This window comes from Leucoraja erinacea, unplaced genomic scaffold (genome assembly GCF_028641065.1).
Source record: "Leucoraja erinacea ecotype New England unplaced genomic scaffold, Leri_hhj_1 Leri_65S, whole genome shotgun sequence".
NCBI lineage: Eukaryota > Metazoa > Chordata > Chondrichthyes > Rajiformes > Rajidae > Leucoraja > Leucoraja erinaceus.
In genome coordinates this window covers 395,182-422,500 of record NW_026576575.1, presented here as the reverse complement: position 1 = coordinate 422,500, position 27,319 = coordinate 395,182, and the positions used below count along the sequence as shown (strand labels likewise).

General features: G+C 51.1%; 2 protein-coding genes across 3 annotated transcripts in view; one reads left to right on the top strand and one right to left on the bottom strand.

Moving 5' to 3' along the window:
• The window catches only part of mrps18b (mitochondrial ribosomal protein S18B), an 18,357-nt gene extending 8,468 nt beyond the window's left edge, over positions 1-9,889 (top strand). The window contains exons 2-7 of the mRNA XM_055631136.1: positions 2,418-2,544; positions 4,935-5,032; positions 5,650-5,718; positions 6,360-6,426; positions 7,660-7,719; positions 9,145-9,889. Of these exons, the coding sequence (XP_055487111.1) occupies positions 2,418-2,544; positions 4,935-5,032; positions 5,650-5,718; positions 6,360-6,426; positions 7,660-7,719; positions 9,145-9,386 (663 nt within the window). The 3' untranslated portion in view covers positions 9,387-9,889. The remainder of the gene's footprint in view (positions 1-2,417; positions 2,545-4,934; positions 5,033-5,649; positions 5,719-6,359; positions 6,427-7,659; positions 7,720-9,144) is intronic.
• A 1,617-nt stretch (positions 9,890-11,506) lies between these two features.
• The window catches only part of abcf1 (ATP-binding cassette, sub-family F (GCN20), member 1), a 64,455-nt gene continuing 48,642 nt past the window's right edge, over positions 11,507-27,319 (bottom strand). For both annotated transcript variants that reach the window (XM_055631134.1, XM_055631135.1), the window contains exons 21-28: positions 27,009-27,180; positions 24,712-24,786; positions 22,098-22,168; positions 21,497-21,529; positions 20,367-20,535; positions 17,707-17,771; positions 16,245-16,317; positions 11,507-14,309 (exon numbers count right to left, since the gene is read on the bottom strand). In XM_055631134.1, coding sequence (XP_055487109.1) covers positions 14,140-14,309; positions 16,245-16,317; positions 17,707-17,771; positions 20,367-20,535; positions 21,497-21,529; positions 22,098-22,168; positions 24,712-24,786; positions 27,009-27,180 — 828 coding nt within the window. In that variant the 3' untranslated portion in view covers positions 11,507-14,139. The remainder of the gene's footprint in view (positions 14,310-16,244; positions 16,318-17,706; positions 17,772-20,366; positions 20,536-21,496; positions 21,530-22,097; positions 22,169-24,711; positions 24,787-27,008; positions 27,181-27,319) is intronic.

Sequence of the window (27,319 nt, the reverse complement as noted above, 5' to 3'; positions counted from 1 at the left end):
CCGAGATCTTCGGTTTCCTCCCACACTCCAAAGATGTGCAGGTTTGTAGGTTAATTGACTTGGTAAATGTAAAAATTGTCCCTAGTGGGTGTAGGATTAGTGTTAATGAGTGGGGATCGCTGGTCGGCGCGGACCCGGCCGGCCAAAGAGCCTGTTTCCGAGCTAAATCTCTAAACTTCATAGCTATACAGTTAATTATCCGTTATTCTTGGGTCAGTTAAGAGATACAGCGCGCCCACCGTGTGTCCGCTTCGACCAGCGATCCCTGCACATTAACCCACACGAGAGAAAATGTACTATTTTACATTTTACACCAAGCCAATCAACCTGTAAACCTGCACGTCTTTGGAATGTGGGAGGAAAGCAAAGATCTCAGAGAAAACCCACGCAGGTCACGGGGAGAACGTGCAAACTCCGTACAGACAGCGCCCGTGGTCAGGATCGAACCTGTGTCTTTGCTGCAACAACTCTACCGCTGCGCCACTGTTGTGGTAGTGCAAGCCAAAGTATGTAGTGCAAAGTTCATAAATGAGGGGACTGTGGATCTTTCGAGACCTTGCATTAGGATAGGGGTGGTGGGTGATAGAAGGGGGGTAGAGGTGGTAATGAACTTTGGGGTGAATGTTGCAAAAGTAGGATTTTTTTGTTTAATCGGTGATAAGAGCAGAGAACATCGCAGAGTACACAGTGTACCGAAAATGATGCCAAGATATATTTGTGTGGGAAGGAACAGCAGATGCTGGTTTACACCGAAGATAAACACAAAATGCTGGAGTAACTCAGCGGGACGGGGCAGGCACGGAGACGCAGCAGTAGAATTGCTGCCTCACAGCGCTTGCAGCACCGGTTCAATCCAGACTACAGGTGCTGTCTGTACGGAGTTTGCACGTTCTCCCCGTGACTGCCTGGGTTTTCTCCGAGATCTTCAGTTTCCTCCCACACTCCAAAGACGTGCAGGTTTGTAGGTTAATTGGTGTGGTATAGAGTAAATTGTCCTCTAGTGTGTGTAGGGTAGTGTTATGCCCCTGTCCCACTTAGGAAACCTGAACGGAAACCTCTGGAGACTTTGCGCCCCATCCAAGGTTTCCATGTGGTTCCTGGAGGTTCCCGGAGGTTTTTGTCCGTCTCCCTACCTGCTTCCACTACCTGCAACCACCTGCAACCTCCGGGAACCGCACGGAAACCTTGGGTGGGGCGCAAAGTCCTCAGAGGTTTCCGTTCAGGTTTCCTAAGTGGGACAGGGGCAATAGTGTGCGGGGATCGCTGGTCGGTGCGGACTCAGTGGGCCGCTGAGTTCCACTCTGTATCTCCAGAACAGGGGGGGGGGGTTGGTAAGAAGAAAGAAAGAGGCGGAGACAGTGGGCTGTGGGAGAGCTGGGAAGGGGAGGGGAAGGAGGGAGGAAGCGGGGGCTACCTGAAATTGGAGAAGTCAATGTTCATACCGCTGGGGTATAAAACTACCCGTGAAATATGAGGTGCTGCTCCTCCAATTTACGGTGAGACTCGCTCTGGCCATGGAGGAGGCCCAGGACTGAAAGGTAGGATTGGGAATGGGAGGTGGAGTTGAAGCGCTGAGCCACCGGGAGATCAGGTTGGTTATTGCGGAGGTGTTGGGCGAAGCGATCGCCGAGCCTGCGCTTGGTCTCACGAGATGCCTGCTGAAAGAAGCCTTTGTGTTTGGCCGATTGTTTGCATTGTTATAATAATAATAATAATAACTTTATTTATAAAGCGCTTTTAGACAACATCAGTTACCACAAAGTGCTGTACATGGGAAGTAAACAAAAAGTTATTACAAACTACTAAAACCATTAAGACGACAGGACTATAAAAACAGTAAAAATTAAAAGACATTAAAAGCACTAAAACAGGAACAATGTCTCAGCCAGTGTCGAAAGCCAGTGAATAAAAATGAGTTTTTAGGGAGGATTTAAAGATGGACAGTGAAGGGGCCTGTCTGATCTGCAGCGGCAAGGTGTTCCAGAGTGCCGGGGCAGCAACAGAAAAGGCTCTATCCCCTCTGAGCTTCCGCTTAGACCTTGGTGCCTCAAGGAGCAGCTGATCCGCTGACCTGAGGCACCAGGCAGGAGCATATAGGTGGAGCAGCTCAGAGAGGTAAGGCGGGGCGAGGCCATTCAATGATTTAAAAACAAATAAAATAATTTTAAAATGACCTCGAAAGTGCACTGGGAGCCAGTGAAGGGAGGCCAAAATTGGCGTAATGTGCTCCCTCTTTCGAGTTCCTGTTAAAAGGCGAGCGGCAGCATTTTGGACCAACTGGAGACGAGCCAACGAAGCTCGTGAGACTCCAGAGTAGAGCGCGTTACAGTAATCCAGCCGAGATGTAATAAAGGCATGAATTACTGTTTGATTACATTGTTGATCCAACCCTCCTCTTTGCCTCACCCCTCCCCCAGAGCGCCGCCCCGCAACGGGGGACGAGGCCGCCCATACTCCAGCCCTTCAGCACCGCAGCAGACCAAGCCACCTTCGACACCATCTCCCGCTTCAAGGAACGTCCGTGGGAATACCTGGAGAGCGAAGGTACGTTGTCCTTGCAAGGTACGTGCATCCACTGAGGTGCATCGGTGGGGTATAGTGCAAGATGCTCGCCCATTAGGTCACAACTGACAATAGATGCAGGAGGAGGCCATTCAGCCCTTCGAGCCAGCACCGCCAATCACTGTGTTTCATGGCTGATCATCCCCAATCAGAACCCACTCCTGCCTTCTCCCCATATCCCTTATCACTCCACTATCTTTAAGAGCTCTATCTATCTCCCTCTTGAAAGCATCCAGAGAACCGGCCTCCACCACCTTCTGAGGCGGAGAATTCCACAGATTCACAACCCTCTGTGTGAAAAAGTGTTTCCTCGTCTCCGTTCTATATGGCTTACCCCTTATTCTTAAACTGTGTGCCCCCTGGTTCTGGACTCCCCTAACATCGGGAACATGTTTCCAGGGGGCACACAGTTTAAGAATAAGGGGTAAGCCATATAGAATGGAGACACTTTTTCACACAGAGGGTTGTGAATCTGTGGAATTCTCTAGCGTGTCCAATCCCTTAATAATCTTAGGTACACAAAGATGCTGGAGAAACTCAGCGGGTGCAGCAGCATCTATGGAGCGAAGAAAATAGGCAACGTTTCGGGCCGAAACCCTTCTTCAGATGGTTCAATAAGATCCCCTCTCATCCGTCTGAATTCCAGAGTATACAAGCCCAGTCGCTCCATTCTTTCAACATATGACAGTCCCGCCATCCTGGGAATTAACCTTGTGAACCTACGCGGCACTCCCTCAATTGCAAGAATGTCCTTCCTCAGAATTGGAGACCAAAACTGCACACAGGGGAAGAGTTGCTGCCTCACAGCGCCAGAGACCCGGGTTCGATCCTGACCACGGGTGCTGACTGTACGGAGTTTGCACGTCCTCCCCGTAACCTGCGTGGGTTTTCCCCGGGTGCTCCGGTATCCTCCCACACTCCAAAGGCTTGCAGGTTAATTGGCTTTGGTGTGTAGGATAGTGCGAGTGTACAGGATGATAGCTGGTGGGCCGAAGGGCCATGTTTCTGTGCTGTATCTCTAAACGAAACACGCTGATCTTGTAGAGGTGTACAAGATCGCGAGAGGAATAGATCGGGTAGACGCGCAGAGTCTCTTTCCCAGAGTAGGGGAATCGAGGACCAGAGGACATGGGTTAGGGTGAAGGGGGGGAAAGATTTAATAGGAATCTGAGGGGTAACCTTTTCCCTCAATGGGTGGTGGGTGTGTGGAACAAGCTGCCAAAGGAGGTAGCTGAGGCTGGGACTATCACAACATTTAAGAAACAGTTGGACAGGTACATTGATTTAGAGTTTAACGGTTTGGAGGGATATGGGCCAAACGCATGCAGGTGGCATTAGCGTAGATGGGGCTTGTTGGCCGGTGTGGGCAAGTTGGGCCGAAGGGCCTGTTTCCATGCTCTGTGACATCTATGAGTTTCCCCGTAGCACAGGAGTCTCAGGCCACGGAGTTGAGGTGGTGTAAGAGGTTTGCAGGGTATCTGAGGAGGATGGTAGAGGTTGGTTGGAATCTGGAACACTCTGCCTGTCAAGATGGAGGCAGGTTTAGATGAGTTTTTAATTATTATACTGTCTTGTTTTTGTTGCATGCTATCCAGTCAGCGGAAAGACTATACGTGTCCCACACTATCCTTTCCCCCTCTAGTACAGGGTGGATCAGTGCAAAGACCTCTAGGATCTTTGGATCAGTGTGTCACACACTATACTTTCCCCCTCTGGTACTGGGTGGATCAGTGTGTCACGCACTATCCCTTCACCCCTCTGGGACTGGGTGGATCAGTGTGTCACACACTATCCTTTCCCCCTCTAGTACTGGGTGGACTGGGTGGATCAGTGTGTCACGCACTATCCTTTCACCCCTCTGGGACTGGGTGGATCAGTGTGTCACGCAACTCCCCCTCCCATTCCGTATCCGACCTCTCTGTCCTGGGTCTCCTCCATGGCCAGAGTGAGCTCCACCGGAAATTGGAGGAGCAGCACCTCATATTCCGCTTGGGCAGTCTGCACCTTAGTGGCATAAACATTGAATTCACCAATTTCCGGTAGCCTTTGCTGTCTCCTCCCCTTCGCAGCTCTCCCTCAGATCCTCTTCCTTTTTCCTTTCTTCTCCCCATTCCCCCCCCCTCCCCTCCCTACATCACTCTGAAGAAGGGTTTTGGCCCGAAACGTTGCCTATCTCCTTCGCTCTATCGATGCTGCTGCGCCCGCTGAGTTTCTCCAGCACTTTTTTCATCCTTTCCCCTTGTTGAACTGGGTGGGTCAGTGTGTCACGCACTATCCTTCCCCCTCTGGTACTGTGTGGGGTAGTGTTTGACCCTCAGCTTTGTCGGGATGTATAGTAGAGCCACCCTGAGCGTATATATCTTCCACTACAGAGTACATCGAGCGCTATGGCAACCAGCCGGTGTGGGCTGACTATCGGAGGAACCACAAAGGGGCCATCCCACCCCAGAAGACCAGGAAAACCTGCATAGTAAGTGTTGCTAACTCTCTCCTCTCCGGCTCCTCTCATCATACCAGTTCCTTGTCCTCAGACGTTGCCTATCCCGGCGTACCATGGACCCAGATCACCTCCTCCGTCAGGTTATCAGCAGAGAGCAGAGGCCACCCCGACTGAAGTCCCGTCACGTTTCTTAAACAATGGGATAGTCCCAGCCTCAACTACCTCCTCTGGCAGCTCGTTCCACACACCCACCACCCCATGTGTGGCAAAGTTACCCCTCAGATTCCTATTAAATCTTTTCCCCTTCACCTTGAACCCATGTCCTCTGGTCCTCGATTCCCCTACTCTGGGTAAAAGACTCCACTCGATCTATTCCTCTCATGATTTTGTACACCTCTATAAGATCACCCCTCATCCTCCTGCGCTCCAGGGAATAGAGCCCCAGCCTACTCAACCTCTCCCTGTAGCTCACACCCTCTAGTCCTGGCAACATCCTCGTAAATCTTCTCTGTACCCTGTCCAGTCTTTCCTATAACACGGTGCCCAGAACTGAACACAATATTCTAAATGCGGCCTCACCAACGTCTTAGACAAGTGCAACATGACCTCCCGACTTCTATACTCGATGTTCTCTCGTTTTCTTACAGAGGGGAGACAAGATCAGCGGCAACCCCTGCCCAATATGTCGAGACCCAAAGATTCAGGTTGACCACAGGGTAAGCATTCTCACTTGCATTTACAGGCAGAAGACATGGGAACAGAATGGGGCCCATCGGCCATGCAGCATGGTGATCTTTAAATCTGAGGATGTGACCTCTGGTCCTAGACTCTCCCACTAGTGGAAACATCCTCTCCACATCCACTCTATCCAAGCCTTTCACTATTCGGCAAGTTTCAATGAGGGTCCCCCCTCATCCTTCTAAACTCCAGCGAGTACAGGCCCAGTGCCGACAAACGCTCATCATAGATTTTTGATTAGTACGGGTGTCAGGGGTTAACATAGAAACATAGGTGCAGGAGTAGGCCATTCGGCCCTTCGAGCCAGCACCGCCATTCAATATGATCATGGCTGATCATCCAACTCAGTATCCCATCCCTGCCTTCTCTCCATACCCCCTGATCCCTTTAGACACAAGGGCCACATCTAACTCCCTCTTAAAAATGGGGGGGGGGGGGGGGGAAGGCAGGAAAAGGGGATTAGGAGAGATAGATCAGCCGTGATTGAATGGGGAATTGTTCTTGATGGGCAGAATGGCCTAATACTGCTCCTATCACTTGTGATCTGTATGTGTGGTGTATCCAAGACTGGGAATGGTGACCAAGCATAGTATTGAGACTGTTTTTTTGTGTCCTGCAGAATGTGAAGCTCCTGGAACAGTTCATTTGTTCCCACACCGGCATTCCATACCATCCCACCAGAACCGGTAAGGGTCGGATTCATTGTTTTGGCACTTGTTCGACCAAGGCGTGAGTTTTCGCCAAAAGTCAAGGGGGTCACCAGATCAGGTGTAACGGTGACAAATGTACTGGTGTGTGGATTGTAATCCACGCGGCTGCCGGCCTCTGTCCTTGTCCCAAAGGTGGGCACAAAAAGCTGGAGGAACTCAGCGGGACAGGCAGCGTTCTCTGGAGAGAAGGAATGGGCGACGGTTCTGTCCTTGGCCCCTCTGGGGAGCTGTGGGTCAGTGTGTCACGCACTATCCCATCCCCCTCTGGGGAGCTGTGGGTCAGTGTGTCCTTGTCCCATCCCCCTCTGGGGAGGTGGGTCACAAAAAGCACGCAGGAATCCCCCTCTGGGGGACAGGCAGCGTTCTCTGGCACTAGAGAATGTCACCACTCCCATGGGGACGGTGGGTCTGTGTCACGCACTATCCCCCCCTCTGGGGAGCTGTGGGTCAGTGTGTCACGCACTATCCCATCCCCCTCTGGGGAGCTGTGGGTCAGTGTGTCACGCACTATCCCATCCCCCTCTGGGGAGCTGTGGGTCAGTGTGTCACGCACTATCCCATCCCCCTCTGGGGAGCTGTGGGTCAGTGTGTCACGCACTATCCCATCCCCCTCTGGGGAGCTGTGGGTCAGTGTGTCACGCACTATCCCATCCCCCTCTGGGGAGCTGTGGGTCAGTGTGTCACGCACTATCCCATCCCCCTCTGGGGGAACTGTGGGTTCAGTGTGTCACATACTATCCCATCCCCTTCTGTGGCCCTTGTGCCTAAAAGGGATCGGGGGTATGGAGAGAAGGCAGGTACGGGATACTGAGTTGGATGATCAGCCATGATCATATTGAATGGTGGTGCAGGCTCGAAGGGCCAAATGGCCTACTCCTGCACCTATTGTCTATGTTTCTGGTACTGGGTGGGTCAGTGTGTCACGTACTATCCCATCCCCCTCTGGGACTGGGTGGGCCAGTGTGTTTCTACAACTCCCTGACTACAGATGCTGTACGGAGTTTGCACGTTCTCCCCGTGACCTGCGTGGGTTTTCTCCGGGATCTTTGGTTTCCTCCCGCACCATTGACTTGGTGGAGTTTTCCCCTAGTGTGTGTGTGTAGATTAGTGTTAGTGTGTGGGGATCGCTGGTCGGCATGGACTTGATGGGCCGAAGGGCCTGTTTCTGCGCTGTATCTCTAAACTAAAACTAAACTCATTCAATCCTAGGGGTGTGTATGAAGCAGTACAAGAAGTTGACCACAGCAATCCAGAATGCCAAGGACAACGGTAAGAAGGATGTGTATGGGAAGGAACTGCAGATGCTGGTTTAAACCCTGGACACAAAATGCTGGAGTAACTCAGCGGGACGGACTGGAGAGAAGGAACGGGTGATGTTTCGTGTCGAGACCCTTCTTCAGACTGAGAGTCCGGGGGGGGGAGAGAAAGAGACAGATAAGGAGGTGCAAGGTGTGAAAATGGGACAAGGGGAATGGAGATCAAGGAATAGGTAGAATAGATCATTGTTAGTTGGGAGAAGGTCACAACGAAGCAGACAGGGGTAAAATATAGTCGGAGACAGCAAGACTGGTCGGAGAACTGGGAAGGGGGAAAGCAAGGGTTACTTGAAGCTAGAGAAGTCAATGTTCATACCGCTGGGGTGTAAGCTGCCCAAGCCAAATATGAGGTGCTGTTCCTCCAATTTGGACAGGAAGGTCAGTGTGGGAACGGGAGGCGGGAACTAAGGTGCTGGGCCACCGAGAGATCAGGTAGGTTTAGGCAGGACTGGGTAGAAGGTGTTCCGTGAAACGATCGCTGAGGCTGCGTTTGGTGTAATTCTACTAGCGTGGCGCAGCGGTAGAGTTGCTGCCTCACAGCGCCAGAGACCCGGGTTCCATCCCGACTACGGGTGCTGTCTGTACGGAGTTTGCACGCTCTCCTCGTGACCTGCGTGGGTTTTCTCCGAGATCTTCGATTTCCTCCCACACTCCAAAGACGTGCAGGTTTGTAGGTTAATTGGCTTTGGTGTGACATGTAAATTGACCCCAGTGTGTGGAGGATAGCGTTAGTGTGCGGGGATCGCTGGTGGGCGCGGACTTTCTTCCCAATAACCCTTTCTGGCTTAAACCCTCCCTTCTGGATCTATATCAGTGGGACCAAGCGTAGGTTGGGCGATCGTTTCGCCGAACACCTCCGCTCGGTGCGCAATAACCAAGCTGACCTCCCGGTGGCTCAGCACTTCAACTCCCCCTCCCACTCCGTCTCCAACCTCTCTGTCCTGGGTCTCCTCCATGGCCACAGCGAGCAGCACTGGAAATTGGAGGAACAGCACCTCATATTCCGCTAGGGGAGTCTGCATCCCGGAGGCATGAACATCGAATTCTCCCAATTTTGTTAGCCCTTGCTGTCTCCTCCCCTTCCTCAGTCCCCCTGCTGTCTCCTCCCAACCCCCAGCCTTCAGGCTCCTCCTCCTTTTTCCTTTCTTGTCCCCGCCCCCCACCCCCGATCAGTCTGAAGAAGGGTTTCGGCCCGAAACGTTGCCTATTTCCTTCGCTCCATAGATACTGCTGCACCCGCTGAGTTTCTCCAGCTGTTTTGTGAAAGAAGAACCAAGACTCGGTGGGCCGAAGGGCCTGTTTCCGTGCTGTAAATGTGAAAGTAAAACGGAAAAAAAGGAGAGTAAAATTGACGGTTCCTAATTCCCTTCCCCTCCAGGTTTGCTGAGGTTCGCAGTGCCGCGCGTGGAGGTCCGCCTGGAGGATTACTGTGGCTCCCACGCGGCAGTGGGCAAGACACCACCTCTAGCGCGGGAGGGCGACGAGCCTTGGTACAGCTGGTACCAGTGGCAGCAGCCCCCCGAGAAGGAGATTGCTCGCATCCGACAGATGTACAAACCCTTCCTCAAGGAGACGGCCACCGCAGAAGCTCCAAGTGAAGCAGCAGGACTTTCAAAGTGAGCACAACCACGGGCCTGGAGCCTGGAAGCCACCATGTATTCATGTTGAAGAAAGAACCGCAGATGCTGGACAAATCGAAGGTTGACAACAACGCTGGAGAGACTCAGTGGGTATTTTTCTCCGCGGATCTGCCGTTGGATGAAGGAGTGTCGGGGTCCGTTGCGGGTCTGGGTGAGTTACGGGAGAGTCACAGCGAGGTGCCATCGCATCACAGGCAGAGTAGATCGCTGGACACGTCTGGAGAACTGCGGCAGATAGCCAGTCGGTATCGATAGACCGGCTTGGGTCCAATCCGGGAGGTAGGGAACTGGAGCTGGAAGCCATGAGGTACAAGATGAAGGGGCAGGCAAGTCCCGAGAAAGCAAAGGTGGCTGTAGTAACGGGCCTAGCCACTTATACCTTCGCTCCATAGATGTTGCCTCACCCAGATGCTGAATCTCTACAGCATTTTTGTCTACCATGTATTCATGTGTTTTTTTTCCAAATAAAATGTGAATGAAGTCCTTGTGTGTGTGCGTGGTTTGTGACGGGTGAGAAACCAAGGCTAATCATCCCTCTTTTCCACTTTGAAGACTGGGTCATGAAGTCATGTATTCAATCATATTGAGGGGGGATCTAATAGATCTTAGAAGATTGAGGGGGGATCTTATAGACACTTACAAAATTCTTAAGGGGTTGGACAGGCGAGATGCAGGAAGATTGTTCCCGATGTTGGGGAAGTCCAGAACAAGGGGTCACACAGTTTAAGGATAAGGGGGAAGTCTTTTAGGACCGAGATGAGAGTGGTGAATCTGTGGAATTCTCTGCCACAGAAGGTAGTTGAGGCCACAGTTCATTGGCTATATTTAAGAGGGAGTTCGATGTGGCCCTTGTGGCTAAAGGGATCAGTGGGTATGGAGAGAAGGCAGGGATGGGATACTGAGTTGGATGATCAGCCATGATCATATTGAATGGCGGTGCAGGCACGAAGGGCCGAATGGCCTACTCCTGCACCTAATTTCTATGTTTCTATGTAATAGAGATGAGGAATTTTTTTTAGTCAGAGGGAGGTGAATTTGTGGAATTCATTACCACAGAAGGCTGTGGAGGCCACGTCATTGGGTATTTTTAAAGCGGGGATCGATAGGCTTTTGATTAGTAAGGGTGTCAAAGGTTACAGAGAGAAGGCAGGAGAATGGGGTTGAGAGGAGAAAAATAGATCAGCCGTGATCAAATGGCAGAGCAGACTTGATGGGATGAATGGCCCAATTCTGCTCCTATGACATGATTAGCTACCAGGGGAAACCACCCGACTGGGCAGGCAAAATTCCAGATCCGTTAGCTTCCTATACCCCCAAATGTCACAATTATACCCCTGAATGTGCTAAATGTCTTATTCCAAATGTAAACAAGACGGGATCTTTTAGAAAGATATAAAAGGACTGGACAAGCTAAATGTAGGAAAAATGTTCCCAATGTTGGGCGAGTCCAGAACCAGGGGCCACAGTGTTAGAATAAAGGGGAGGTCATTTAAGACTGTGGTGAAAAAACTTTTTCATCCAGAGTTGTGAATTTATGGAATTCCCTGCCACAGAGGACAGTGGAGGCCAAGTCACTGGATGGATTTAAGAGAGTTAGATAAAGCTCTAGGGGCTGGTGGAATCGAGGGATAAGGGGAGAAGGCAAGCACGGGTTATTGATTGGGGACGATCAGCCATGATCACAATGAATGGCGGAGCTGGCTCGAATGGCCGAACGGCCTCCTCCTGCACCTATTTTCTATGTTTCTAGCCCAGAACCATGGCTGGCAACAAAGCACTAGCGCAGCGGTAGAGTTGCTGCCTCACAGCGCCAGAGACCCGGGTTCGATCCTGACCACGGGGGCTGTCTGTATGGAGTTTGTACGTTCTCCCCGCGACCTGTGTGGGTTTTCTCCAGGTGCTCCGGTTTCCTCCCACAATCCAGACGCACAGGATAATTGGCTTTGGTTAAAAATATATATATAAATTGAAAAATATATATATAAATTGTCCCCAGTGTGTGTAGGAGTGTTAGTGTGCGGGGATCGCTGGTCAGCATGGGCTCAGTGGGCCGAAGGTCCTGTTTCCGCGCTGTATCTCTGAACTTAACAAACCTCAGTCCACTTTGTGAGTTTTATTGATCAGCTACCATTTCGGTTTTATTTAGTGGCACCTGATTCAAAAGCAGTCCAGGGAAGAATATCGAATCAAATGTTTACTGTGCATTCACGCTTATCATGTGCCAAATAGAATCATCTAGAGCGGTGGCAAATATAGGTTCACTGTGCAAATGCAAATCAGATTTCAGACACAGCTGATTGGGACGTAGGGCTTATTGCACACCATTGTACATCGGAGGTAGCCAGAACAGGCATCACTAGTCACCTCTTACACCTTGTGTGCTCAGTGTGGAGATTGGAACATCTGCTTCATGGACCCCTCCATCCGAGCAGCAACTCAGGGCAGCCACTGTCCGTAATACTTTGTGTGTTGTGGCTGCATCTACACTGCCAGCCAGTTTGGGCAGTGTAGAGGTCCACATCTGCACTATGGGCCAGTTTGGACAGTATAGATGTCCACATCTGCACCATGGGCCAGGATAGTGGTCCACATCTGCACTATGGGCCAGTATAGAGATCCACATCTGCACTATAGGCCAGTTTGGAAAGTATAGAGATCCACATCTGCACTATAGGCCAGTTTGGAAAGTATAGAGATCCACATCTGCACTGTAGACCAGTTTGGAAAGTATAGAGATCCACATCTGCACTATAGGCCAGTTTGGAAAGTATAGAGATCCACATCTGCACTGTAGACCAGTTTGGACAGTGTTGAGTTCCACGTCTGCACTGTAGACCAGTTTGGGAAATGAGGGTGAGCATCTATACATTGCAGGGCAGTTTTAGCTGTGCTGATGTTCACATCTGCACTGCTGGCCAGTTTGGAAAGTCTGGAAGTCCATGGTGTGTGCGAAGGAACTGCTGATGCTGGTTTTTACTGGATAGGCCCAAAATGCTGGGGTACTCAGCGGGACAGGCAGCATCTCTGGAGAGAAGGAATGGGTGACCTGTCTGAAGAAGGGTCTCGACCAGAAAAGTCACCCATTCCTTCTGTCCAGAGTTGCTGAATTACTCCAGTATTTTGCGTCCATCTATACTCCAGGCCAGTTTGGGCAGTATAGATCCACATCTGCACTATGGGCCAGTTTGGGCAGTATACATGTCCACATCTGCACTATGGGCTAGCTAGGGCAGTATACATGTCCACATCTGCACTATGGGCTAGCTAGGGCAGTGTACATGTCCACATCTGCACTATGGGCCAGTTTGGGCAGTGTACATGTCCACATCTGCACTATGGGCTAGCTAGGGCAGTGTACATGTCCACATCTGCACTATGGGCCAGTTTGGGCAGTGTACATGTCCACATCTGCACTATAGGCCAGTTTGGGCAGTGTACATGTCCACATCTGCACTATGGGCTAGCTAGGGCAGTGTACATGTCCACATCTGCACTATGGGCCAGTTTGGGCAGTGTACACACGTCCACATCTGCACTATGGGCCAGTTTGGGCAGTGTACATGTCCACATCTGCACTATGGGCCAGTTTGGACAGTGTAAACACAAACGTTTTTCTCACATGGGTAAACCTGTAATTCTCAGACACTTCTGGTGAATGTGCTGAACATGAGGAAGTATTTAATTGCGCTCAGTTTCCATCAGGAAGTGATCTACCATTTCTAGACTGATAACTTGAATGTGATTGTAACAGCATCCTGGCACCCACGAGACTGCTACTAAATACATCCCACTCTTGGCTGGTTTCACGGGAAACAGCAGGAGCTCGGCCCAAGCTGGGAATTGGTCTGTCGGTGTCAGCCTGGTGAGGGCTCTTGGTGATCCCATTGCTTCCGTGGTGGGTCTATGGCACCCCACGCCCTGTGACAATGCGGCCCGCACCTGAAGCACTCCTTTTATAGTTATCTCTGAAATCTTGGCTGGGTTCAGATCAGACAGGAAGGGAGAGTTCTCCAAGCAGGAGGCTTGGACTGGAAAATGGCCCATGGGCCTTCAGAATAAAAACACTGCAAGCAAGGAGCCGACTTGTGGAAAAACTCAAATTGAGTCCCCACGTTTGAAACAACCAAAACCGCTCAAGATGCACGGGAAACGCATCAGCGCCCGGAAGAAGGATTTGGAACCAATTTTGAAGGAGAATGTGGGATGATAACTGCAGATGCCAGCTTAAACTGACAATGGACACAAAATGCTGGAGTAACTCAGCGGGTCAGGCAGGAGAGAAGGAATAGGTGATGTCTTGTATCACGAGCCCTCGTCAGACTGAGAGTCTCAGTCTCGACCCGAAACGTCACCTATTCCCTTTCTCCAGAGATGCTGCCTGACCCGCTGAGTTCCTCCAGCATCTTGCGTATCTATTGAAGGACTTTGAACATATTCAATCCATCCGTCCTCTATACAATGGGTGAGTGAATACTTTGGTGCCCAGCACTTTAATTTACATATCCAAACCATCTATTCCCCCTCACTTCCTTCAGTAAACATTTATAAAGTCAGGACATCGGCCCTTGTTTTGGCGTTGTAATCGGCGAGTCGGATGTCAGGCGGGCGGCTGTTTGACAGGTGTGTGTTTCTGCATCGTAATGTCCGTGATTTTGATAGGTGTTATAGTTGTGTTTCGTGGCCGGCTGTGGGGGTGGTCTCTGGTCTTCCTCACCCTCGCCCGCCCGCCCGCCTCACTCCTTCGGCTGCTTGCGGTGGATGGTTTCTCCCAGCGCCTCCAGCACCTCGCGCTTGTATTCTTCAAAGTTGCCGTCGATCTGGTTGATGGTTTGTTCCTCCACCACCCACAGCTGGCAATTGGTCTCCGTGATCAGCCTGGCGTCGTGGCTGACGATGATGACGGCTGGAACAGAGGGGGGGTAGAGAGGAAAAGGCTTTTACATGTCGCAGGCCCCTCTCATGTCGGAGCAGGAGGAGTCGGCTTGCCAACTTCCTCACTCCCAAATGAGGGACAAATGAGGGTGAATGATGAGTTGGCCCCGGGTGCTGGACTGTACACAAAGCCCAGCCGGTGGGCCAGCTGTGAGGAGTTTTGGCCCGGGGGCCGCGCGCACAGTCCGGCGCCCCGTCCAACTCGTGAACCGATGATCGGCCATGAGAAGGAGGGGTGGTGAGCGATGGTCTGAACGTCGGACAGCTGGGCTGGGCTGCCGACCGACCGACGGGGCCACGGGGGAGGCGCTGCTGCTGCTGCTGCTGCTGCTGCTGCTGCTGCACTCCACGGGCTGCACTACGTCGGGACGGGTGAGGCGGGGTCCGACCCGACAGTCCCCTCGACACGAGTAGCAGCGGTCAAATACGGGACAAGGGCGGTCCCGTACGGGATAAACCAATTTAGCCCAATATACGGGATGTCCAGGCTAATACAGGACAGTTGGCAACACTACTCACAACACCCGTACTAATTAAGAATCGACCGATCTCTGCTTTAAAAATATCTGCTGATGTGGCCTCCACAGCCTTCTGTGGCAAAGTACAGGTGTCAGGGGTTATGGGGAGAAGGCAGGAGAATGGGGTTGGGAGGGATAGATAGATCAGCCATGATTGAATGGTGGTGTAGACCCGATGGGCCGAATGGCCTCATACTACTGCTATCACTTATGATCTGTCCTCTCTGTTGGTAGAGATTCTACAGTGAGTTTCACAAGGGAACAACAACTGCTTGATACAGGGGAAACAGCTCGATTGTAATCGGACATAGTCTTTCCCACGGGCTGGTTAGCACGCAACTAAAGCTTGCCACTGCACCTCAGTACACTTATAGAAACATATAAAATTCTTAAGGGATTGGACAGGCTAGATGGAACAAAAATGTTCCCCATGTTGGGGGAGTCCAGAACCAGGGGTCACACAGTTTAAGAATAAGGGGTAAGCCATTTAGGACTGAGATGAGGAAACACTTTTTCAGCCAGGGAGTTGTGAATCTGTGGAATTCTCTGCCACAGAAGGCAGTGGAGGCCGATTCACTGGATGTTTTCAAGAGAGACTCGAAAGATGGTGAACTACGCTCGGGCAGGTCGAAGCCAGAGGAACCTCTGGTGGAAATCGGTCGTGCAAATCGGTCGTCTGACCTGGGTATAGGTTCGAGAAACTAATCGAACCATCACATAGCTGGTTCCCTCCAAAACTAGGGCTTAATGGAATCAAGGGATATGGGGGAAAAAAAGCAGGAATGGGGAACCGATTCTGGATGATCAGCCATGATCATATTGAATGGTGGTGCTGGCTCGAAGGGCCGAATGGCCTACTCCTGCACCTATTGTCTAAGTGACAATAAACTAAACTGAACTGAAGCACAGGTCACAGGGGGAGGGTGGCAAACGCAGTGGAACAAACAGGTTGGCTCATGCTAGAGGCAGGAAACATGTTCCTGATGTTGGGGGAGTCCAGAACCACAGTTTAAGAATAAGGACTAAGCCATTTAGAACAGAGACGAGGAAACACTTTTTGTCACAGAAAGTTGTGAGTCTGTGGAATTCTCTGCCTCAGGGGGCGGTGGAGGCAGGTTTTCTGGATGCTTTCAAGAGAGATTTAGATAGGGTTCTTAACGATAGCGGAGTCAGGGGATATGGGGAGAAGGCAGGAACGGGGTACTGATTGGGGATGATCAGCCATGATCACAGTGAATGGCGGTGCTGACTGGAAGGGCCGAATGGTCTCTACTCCTGCACCTATTGTCTATTGGGAGAGAGATGGCTTCCAGTGGTCTAACAAGCTTGTGTCTCAAGATGGAGGCCTTGTGCCGGAACACCTCCCTCATGCCACAAGAAGCACTCACCTCCTTTGTAGAGGTTAATGGCATCAGCCAACGCGTCGATGGACTCGATGTCCAGATTGTTGGTGGGTTCATCCTGCAATCGGAAGAGGCATGGCTTTAAAATAGGAGAAATCGTACGAAACCCAGGCTAGTTTGTGGCAGATACCTCCAGGCCTAGGGCGGCACAGCGGTAGAGTTGTTGCCTCACAGCGCCAGGGACCCGAGTTCAATCCTGACCACGGGAGCTGTCTGCACGGAGTTTGTATGTTTCTCCCCCCAATATTAACGAGGTAAATTCCCGGGATGGCGGGACCGTCGTACGATGAGAGAATGGAGAGACTGGGCTTGTATGCACTAGAATCCCAAAGGATGAGAGGGAATCTTATTGACACATACAGGATTAGAGTCAGAGCGTTGAATCAGGCCCAACTTGCCCGTGACAACCCACATGACCCATCTATACTTGTCCCACCTGCCCACCTTTGGCTTGTACCACTCGAATCCTTTCCTATCCATGTACCCGTCCAAATGTCCCTCATCCTCCTGCGCTCCAAACTCCCAGACAGCCTCAACTATCTCCTCTGGCAGCTCATTCCATATACCCTTTAATTTAGACAGATGACAGGGAATCAAAATCAAAGTTTTCTTAATTGTTACTGTGTGTCGTGTTGTTACTCGCGGGCGGAGCACCAAGGCAAATTCCTTGTATGTGCACAAACTTGGCCAATAAACTCATTCATTCACAAACCTGGAGTGTGGGAGGAAACGAAATATCTTGGAGCGCGGGAGGATGAGGGGAGATCTTACAGAGGTGTATAAAATCATGAGAGGAATAGATGGGGTAGATGCACAGAGTCTCTTGCCCAGAGTAGGGGAATGAAGGACAGAGATTTAAGGTGAAGGGGAAAAGATTTAATAAGAATCTGAGGGGTAACCTTTTCGCACAAAGGGAACAAGTTGCCAGAGGAGGTAGTTGAGGCTGGAACTATCCCAACGTTTAGACACGTACATGTGTAGGGCAGGTTTGGAGGGATATGGACCAAGCGCAGGCAGGTGGGACTAGTGTAGCTGGGACATGTTGGCCGGTGTGGGCAAGTTGGGCCGAAGGGCCTGTTTCCACACTGTATCACTCTATGACTAGTGTAGCTGGGACATGTTGGCCGGTGTGGGCAAGTTGGGCTGAAGGGCCCCTTTCCACACTGTATCACTCTATGACTAGTGTAGCTGGGACATGTTGGCCGGTGTGGGCAAGTTGGGCCGAAGGACCTGTTTCCACACTGTATCACTCTATGACTCCACCTCTAAGAAAACCCATTTGGTCACGGGGAGAATGTACAAACTCCGTACAGACAGCGCCCATAGTCGGTATGGAACCCGGGTCTCTGGCGCTGCGAGGCAGAAACTCTACCGCTGCGCCACCGTGCCTCGATTGCGTTGGCCGATCTTTGTGGTGTGTTATTAAGTTTTCTTTGGCATTACTCACTAGAATGAGGAGGTCAGGTTGTCGACACGCCAGCTCTGCAAACACCACTCTTGCTTTCTGACCACCTGTGGGCGAGGGAAACATAGAGTGAGCAAGTCGAGTATAGACACAGCAACACGGACACAGAGACACAAACACAGCACGGATACACAGACACTAGACACAGCACGGATACACACAGAGACTGAGATATACACACACACAACACGGACACACAGACATATCCAGATTTATAACAAGAGGAATCGAGTATAGGAGCAAAGAGGTCCTTCTGCAGTTGTACAGGGCCCTAGTGAGACCACACCTGGAGTATTGTGTACAGTTATGGTCTCCTAATTTGAGGAAGGACATTCTTGCTATTGAGGGAGTGCAGCGTAGGTTTACACGGTTAATTCCCGGGATGGCGGGACTGTCATATGCTGAGAGAATGGAGCAGCTGGGCTTGTATACACTGGAATTTAGAAGGATGAGAGGGTATCTCATTGAGACATATAAGATTGTTAAGGGCTTGGACACACTAGAGGCAGGAAACATGTTCCCGATGTTGGGGGAGTCCAGAACCAGGGGCCACACGGTTTAAGAATAAGGGGTAAGCCATTTAGAATGGAGGCGAGGAAACACTTTTTCTCACAGAGAGTGGCGAGTCCGTGGAATTCTCTGCCTCAGAGGGTGGTGGAGGCAGGTTCTCTGGATGCTTTCAAGAGAGAGCTAGATAGGGCTCTTAAAGATAGCGGAGTCAGGGGATATGGGGAGAAGGCAGGAACGGGGTACTGATTGGGGATGATCAAACATGATCACATAGAATGGCGGTGCTGGCTCGAAGGGCCAAATGGCCTGCTCCTGCACCTGTTGTCTATTGACACAGAGACACACTTAGAGGCGTACAGACACGCGCACACACACAGACACAGTACAGACACTAGACACACACACACTCACACACACAGACACAGCACGGACACACAGCACAGACACACAGACACACACACACACACACAGACACATACAGTGACCCAAGTGACTGCATTCCAGAGATTTGCACAGTTCCCAGCAAAGGATTCAAGTGATCGGATGGAATTGATGAGATTAAGGGCGGCCCAGTGATAGTGTGGAAACAGGCCGCTCGGCCCAACTTGCCCACACCGGCCAACCAGTGGCAGCTACCCTAGGAATCACTATTGAAGAAGGGTCTCGACACAAAACGTCACCAATTCCTTCTCTCCAGAGATGCTGCCTGTCCCACTGAGTTACTCCAGCATTTTGTGTCTTATCTTCTATCCATGTAACTGTCTGACTGTTTCTTAAACAGTTGGGACAGTCCCAGCCTCAACTACCTCCTCTGCCAGCTTGTTCCATACACCCCCATATACCTTGTGTGGAAAAGTTACCCCTCAGATTCCCGTTAACTCTTTTCCCCTTCACCTTGAGCCTCTGGTCCTCGATTCACCTACTCTGGCCAAGAGACTCTGTGCATCAACCCGATCTATTCCTCTCTTCACCTTAAAGCAGTGGTTCCCAACCTTTTTTTGGCCATGCCCCACCTTCGTGCGACGTGCATGAAGAGCGATGGCGCGGTGATTATGTAATAACTACACAATAAAGATCTTTTTTACCCCCCAAAAAATATTTACTCAAAATAACATCTGAAACATAAACTACATATGTTTACCTGATGGAAAATCCAAAAAATAAAAATCGAAAATTTGGACCCAGACCTCCTCAGTCGCGCTCAATTGCCCCCCTTAAAAATCAAATTGCCCCCCTGTGAGGCATATGCCCCACGTTGGGAACCACTGCCTTAAAGCAACGAAAGAACGTAGAATTGAGAGATAGACACAAAATGCTGGAGTAACTCAGCGGGACAGGCAGCATCTCTGGAGAGAAGGAATGGGCGACGTTTCGGGTCGAGGCCCTTCTTCAGAATGATGTCAGAGAAGTGGGTGGGATCAATAAGTAAATGTATAGATAAGGAAGTGTAAGGTGCGAAAACAGGACAAAGGGAATAAAGATCACAGAGAACGTAGAGTAGATCATTGTTAGTTGGGAGAAGGCAACAACAATGAAACAAACAGATAAAATAGAGTCGGAGACGGTAAGACTGGTCGGAGAACTGGGAAGGGGAAGGGGATGGAGAGAGTGGGAAAGCAAGGGTTACTTGAAGTTAGTGAAGTCAATGTTCATACCGCTGGGGTGTAAGCTGCCCAAGCAACATTTAGTTTAGTTTAGAAACACAGGCCTTTTGCCCACAGAGTCCACACCGACCAGCGATCCCCGCACACTAACACCATCCTACACCCACTAGGGACAATTTTTACATTCACCAAGCCAATGAACCTGCTTTGGAGTGTGGGAGGAAACCGAAGATCTCGGAGAAAACCCATGCAGGTCACGGGGAGAACGTGCAAACTCCGTACAGACAGCGCCCGTAGTCGGGATCGAATCTGGGTCTCCGGCGCTGCATCCACTGTAAGGCAGCAACTCTACCGCTGCACCACTAAATGACATGTGAGGTGTTTCTGCGCTGGTCCTCACTCTGACAATGGAGGAGGAGGAGGAGGAGGTCCAGGACAGAAAGGTCAGTGTGGGGATGGGAGGGGGAACTGAGGGGCAACCTCCCCCTCCACCCCCCCTTTACCAGACGAACCCTGGCCCCTCAGTACCGGAGAGCTTGCTGATCTGGATGGTGTGAGCGTGGCTCTCCATCCCAAAGCGCCCAAGACATTTCCTGCCATCTTGGTAGGGCAGGTTGAAGTTCCTCATGAGGTACTCTGTGGCCGTCTCCTCCATATTCAGCTGGTCAGCGTATTGCTGGTTGAAGTAGCCGATTTTCTGCACACGGACAAACACAGGGTGTTACATAGAAACAGGGAAACATCGAAAATAGGTGCAGGAGGAGGCCATTCGGCCCTACGAGCCAGTACCCGCCATTCAATATGATCATCCAAAATCAGTACACCGTTCCAGCTTTCTCCCCCTATATCCCTTGATTCCGTCAGCCCCAACAGCCATATCGAGTCATAGAGTGATACGGTGTAGAAACAGGCCCTTCGGCCCAACTTGCCCACACCGGCCAACATGCCCCAGCTACACTAGTCATAGAGTGATACAGTGTGGAAACAGGCCCTTCGGCCCAACTTGCCCACACCGGCCAACATGCCCCAGCTACACTAGTCATAGAGAGATACGGTGTGGAAACAGGCCCTTCGGCCCAACTTGCCCACACCGGCCAACATGCCCCAGCTGCACTAGTCCCACCTGCCTGCACTTGGTCCATATCCCTCCAACCTTGTCCTGCCCATGTACCTAATGCCCTTGTCCCACTTGGGAAACCTGAACGGAAACCTCTGGAGACTTTGCGCCCCGCCCAAGGTTTCCGTGCGGTTCCCGGAGGTTTTTGTCAGTCTCCCTACCTGCTTCCACTACCCGCAACCGCCGGCAACCACCTGCAAACTCCAGGAACCGCACGGAAACCTTGGGTGGGGCGCAAAGTCTCCAGAGGTTTCCGTTCAGGTTTCCCAAGTGGGACAGGGGCATAACAGTGCTTGAACACATCCAGTGAATTGGCCTCCACCTCCACCGCCTTCTGCGGCAGAGAATTCCACAGATTCACCGCTCTCTGGGTGAAAACGTGTTTCTGCCTCATTGGTGACCCTCGGACTATCTTTAATCGATTGTAATCATGTGTAGTCTTTCAGCCGACTGGATAGCAGACAACAATAGCTTCTCGGAAGCCGTGGCGATTAACTAAACTAACCACCAGAACGTTCTAGAAATTTATTCCAACACTTACCAGTCTGTGATTTTTTCTTTGTTCACCGATGGTCTGAAACCAGAAGAGGAAAATTAGATTCCACAATCACAGATTCATCGAGAGATTCATAGAGAGAAGGGAAACAAGCCCCTTCAACCCAGAGTCCACACCAACCATCAAGCACCCACTAACACTAATCCCATTTTAGCTTTGAGATACAACGTGGAAACAGGCCCTTCGGCCCACCGAGTCCGTGCCGACCAGTCGGAGTGCAGGATAGTGCACGAGCACTATCCAACACACACTGGGGACAATTTGACAATTTTACCAAAGCCAATTAACCTATAAGCCTGTAGGTGTTTGGAGTGTGGGAGGAAACTGGAGATCCCTGGAACCCTAGGGTTTTCTCCGGGTGCTCTGGTTTCCACCCAGACTCCAAAGACGTACAGGCGTGCAGGTTAATTGTAAATTGTCCCCAGTGTGTGCAGGGACAGTGTTAGCGTGCGGGGATCGCTGGACGGTGCCGGCTCGATGGGCCGAAGGGCCTGTTACCGCGCAATGACTCGGAACTCTTAAAGAGTCACGTCAACCATTGACTTGGCCACGGTGGATGTAGTTTTGTAACGAAGCAACTACTTACGGGGGTCAACTTTCCACTCAGCAGCAACAACAGTGTACTCTTCCCAATGCCGTTGGGTCCTACAATGCAGACTGAAAGCAGGACGAAACACAAGCAACAATTAGAACAATTAGGGTTCTCACTGCAAAGGAACAAATCCCTTCCCCGTTGATCAACAAGGAAAGACATTCTTGCCATAGAGGGAGTACAGAGAAGGTTCACCAGACTGATTCCTGGGATGTCAGGACTTTCATATGAAGAAAGACTGGATAGACTCGGCTTGTACTCGCTAGAATTTAGAAGATTGAGGGGGGATCTTATAGAAACTTACAAAATTCTTAAGGGTTGGGACAGGCTAGATGCAGGAAGATTATTCCCGATGTTGGGGAAGTCCAGAACAAGGGGTCACAGTTTAAGGATAAGGGGAAATCTTTTAGGACCGAGATGAGGAAAACATTTTTCACACAGAGAGTGGTGAATCTGTGGAATTCTCTGCCACAGTAGGTAGTTGAGGCCACAGTTCATTGGCTATATTTAAGAGGGAGTTAGATGTGGCCCTTGTGGCTAAAGGGATCAGGGGGTATGGAGAGAAGGCAGGTACAGGATACTGAGTTGGATGAGCCTACTGCTGCACCTAATTTCTATGTTTCTAAGTAAGAACTGAACTAAAACACATTCAGAAGATAGACCTATTTAATAGTAACTCTTTCACACAGAGGGTGGTGGGTGTATGGAACAAGCTGCCACAGGAGGTAGTTGAGACTGGGACTATCCCAACGTTTAAGAAACAGCTAGATGGGTACATGCATGGCGGGACAAGCTGCTAGAAGGCTTCCTGACGGACGCCTTTATCGAGGAGCCACGGTCTCCTGGATCGCCGCGTAGAAGCACGGGTCGCGGCAGGGGCCCGGGTTGGCACCAGGGAGGCGTGAGGTGGGGGCGTCGACTGCGGTGAAGATTCAGTGGCAGTGAAGCCTCGCCACGATGCCGCCACAGTGGCGGCGGTGAAGCCCCGTGGATCGATGAGCAAGGTGGACCCACCGTAAGACAATAGACAACAGTTGCAGGAGGAGGCCATTCGACCCTTTGAGCCAGCACCACCATTCAATGTGATCACGGCTGATCATCCACAATCAGTGCCCCGTTCCTGCCTTCTCCCCATATCCCCCGACTCCGCTATCATTAAGAGCTCTAGCTAGCTCACTCTTAAAAGCATACAGAGAACTGGCCTCCACTGCCTTCTGAGGCAGAGAATTCCACAGACTCACAACTCTCTGGGTGAAAAAGATTTTCATAATCTCTGTTCTAAATGGCTTACCCCTTATTCCTAAACTGTGTGTGGCCCCTGGTTCTGGACTCCCACAACATCGGGAACATGTTTCCTGCCTCTAGCGTATCCAATCCCTTAATAATCTTATATGTGTCAATAAGATCCCCCTCTCATCCTTCTAAACTCCAGAGTGTACAATCCCAGCCGCTCCATTCTCTCAGCATATGACAGTCCCGCCATCCCAGGAATTAACCTTGTAAACCTACACTGCACTCCCTCAGTAGCAAGAATGTCCTTCCTCAAATTAGGGGACAGTCCTCTCGACCCGAGTAGTAGCCAGGGCCAGATTTACCTATAAGCCAGACAAGCTTAAGCTTAGGGCCTCGAGGTGTAGAGGGGCCTCGCAGAGCTGGATTTACCACTAGGCTTCCTAGGCTGAAGCCTAGGGCCTCGAAATCTAGGGGGACCTCAGTCCAAGGCAGGACACCGACCGTTCAACTCTGGGCGGCCCCCCTCTCTATCTCTCTCCATCTCCCCCCGCTATCCGTGTCCGGGCTCTGCTCGCTCCTCATCCGCCGGCATAGCAGGCCGCCATGCACATGCGCATTGCTGCGGCCTGCACGTCCCCTCCCCCCCCCCCCTGCACATGCGCACAACCACGGCCAGCACATCATCAGCCGCCCTGCGCATGCGCACTGCAACGGCAACTGGTCGGCGCTGGGCACTTTCTCCCTCGCTTTGAATTGTGGGAGATTTGGCCGCCATGGCTGTCCGGTTGCTGCCTCGCCGCCAGCGCTGGAAACCAACGCGGGGGGGGGGGGGGGGGGGGGCTCACAAGTGGAACAGCTTTGGGCCTCTCTTCGTCTAAATCCGGCCCTGGTAGCAGTCAAATACGGGACAAGGGCGCTCCAGTATGGGACAAACTAATTTAGTCAAGTCAAGTCAAGTCAAGTTTATCCGTCACATACACATACGAGATGTGCAGTGAAATGAAAAGTGGCAAATGCTCGCGGACTTTGTGCAAAAAGACAAACAAACAAACAACCAAACTATAAACACAATCACATATTCTTTTACATATTAAATATTATGGGCAGAAGGAAAAACGTTCAGTAAAGTTAGTCCCTGGTTATCTCAATATAACGCGATGTCCCGGCTAATACGGGACAGTTGGCAACCCTAAGTGTAGACGGGACAAGTACAGATGGAGAGTCTCGGCATGAAACATTGACTGCTCAATTCTCTCCACAGATGCTGCCTGACCTGCAGTTCCACCGGCAGCTCGATGGTTTTTTTGCACTATTTTAAACATACTCTACTTTACCATTTAACAGCGGTGAAATAAAAGACAAAATGGAGACTTACTTCTGGATTCCATGTCAATACCAAAGTCCAGGTTCTTGAAAATTGGCTTTTGGTTTTCATATGCAAAATCAACGGCTGGAATTTCAGACAGAAAGCTTGCATCAGTTCACGACTGTTGCTCGACTACTAACAGCGTACGCAGATAGCGCTCCACATGCGTGGAGATACAGCGCGGGAACACAGGCCCTGCGGCCCACCGAATCCATTCCGACCATCGATCATAGCAGTTCTATCTCACACACGAGGGGCGATTTACAGAATTAACCTACAAGCCCCCCCATCTTTGGGACGTGGGAGGAATCCAGAGAAATCCCCACGTGATCACAGGGTGAACAAATACAGCACCTGTCGTCAGGATTCTTGGTTTCTTGGCCCTCCAAAATATTCCAAATGGAATTTAAACTGGAGGTGGTGAAGGGAGGGCTTAAGCCAGAAAGGGTTATTGGGAAGAAAGAGCTACTTTAAATTTAGTTGCATCTGGTTGGGTAACTATAGTTGGGTAGAGATTATTCCATGCTTTAATTGTGCGGGGGAAGAACGAATTGCTGTACACATCTGTCTTTGTAGCTGGGATCACAAATTGGATCGAATGCCCTCGTCTGCTCCTAATTGGTTTGGGGTTGGTCTTGTAGTCTATGTCGAGCTGACCATTTAACATTTTGTAAAAACAGGTTAAACGGTGAGTTTCATGTCTGTCTGTCTTGGAGAGGGTTCGAGACCCAGGTTTGCGTCTGACCTCTGATGCTGTCTGTGTGGAGTTTGCACGTTCACCCAGTGACCCTGTGGGTTTGCTTCAGGTGCTCCAGTTTCCTCCCACACCCCCAAAGACGTGCAGGTTGGTAAGTTAATCTCCGATGTGGAGAAGTTGACAGATCTCACACAGAGTCCAATGCCACATATATATGCCAAGCACATCCTGTTCAAGAAGGAACTGCAGATGCTGGAAAATCGAAGGTACGCAAAAACGCTGGAGTTACTCAGCGGGTGCAGCAGTATCTATGGAGCGGAAATAGGCAACGTTTCAGGCCGAAACCCTTCTTCAGACTGATAGGGGGTGGCGGGGAGAAGGAAGGAAAAAGGAGGAGGGAGCCATTTAGCCCTCCACCCCTTTGTCCACTTTGTCAGTCTGAAGAAGGGTTTCGGCCAAAGTGGGTTGGTGGCACGACCGACGTCGCAGCAGCCTCTGCAGTATGTCTGTCTTTTTTTATTTTATTGTCCTGTTGAGAGTACAGTTTGTGATGGGTTTTTGACTATGTATATGTGGGGGGATGGTGAAACTTTTAGATCTCTTCCCTGTAAGGGGACGCGACCTTTTCCCTGTCGGGTCTCCGTTGCCGTTGGGGCCTAGCATCGTGGAGCGGCCTCCAACCGGAACGACAGCTCAAGTCACGGAGCCTGTGGTGCTGCGGAGCTACCATCGTGGAGCTGGCCGGCTTTGGAGCGTGGAGAGCTGCGGTGGCGCGCTGCTGCGACCCGACTCCGGTGGATGGTGACACCGGGAGCTCGCGGGTCTCCGGTGGGAGACCGCTTTACGGGCACCGGCAACGGCGACTACTCCCGCCCAAATTGCGGGGTTGACAGTGACCTGGAGCGGGGCCCTACATCGCCCGGTGCAGCTTTAAATGGCCGCGGACTTGCTAGCGCCCGCCGGGGGCTCCAACATCAAGACCCGCGGCAGGGCCTTACATCACCCGGCGCGGCTTTAAGTGGCCGTGGGACTTCCTAGCGCCCGCCGGGGGCTCCAACATCAAGACCCGGGGCAGGGCCTTGCATCGCCCGGCGCGGCTTTAAGTGGCCGTGGGACTTGCTAGCGCCCGCCGGGGGCTCCAACATCAAGACCCGGGGCAGGGCCTTGCATCGCCCGGCGCGGCTTTAAGTGGCCGTGGGACTTGCTAGCGCCCGCCGGGGGCGTTGACTTTGACTTTGGGAGAGGAATGGAGAGCAGGGGAGACAAGACTTTGCCTTCCATCACAGTGAGGAGGAGATTCACTGTGATGGATGTTTGTGTAAATTGTGTTAAGTGTGTGTCTTGGTTCTTTTCTTGTATGGCTGCAGAAACCAAATTTCGTTTGAACTTCATGTGAGGTTCAAATGACAATTAAACGGTATTGTATTGTATGCTGCTGCCCCCGCTGAGTTTCTCCAGCATTTTTGTCTACCTGCCAAGCAGTTTCTGCTCATTTTTGCTTCTGTTTGTCTTTTTGAGACCAGAATAACTTCCTGAGAAGAATTTCTGGAATAAAGTATATTTTGGAATGTAAAAAAAATCTCTCAAGCGAACACACTCAGAGCCTTACCGTGCAGGCCCAGGATGGGGGGGCTGAGAGGCGGTGGGTTTGGGAAGGTAAACTTCACCGTGTATTCCCGCGGCCTCTTCAGCAGCTCGGGCGCTTCATTGGACTCCTCATCCATGTTCTTCTTCTTCCCTTTCTGCTGTTTGCGAGTCAGTGCATCCTTGGTCTGTTTTTCCTGCCACAGAGGTTCAGCTGATTATTGCCACATCTACCGAGTCACGATGGAAAACTTTGTATTCAATGCTAGCAGAGCAGACATTACAGCATTGCCATAGAGGGAGTACAGAGAAGGTTCACCAGACTGATTCCTGGGA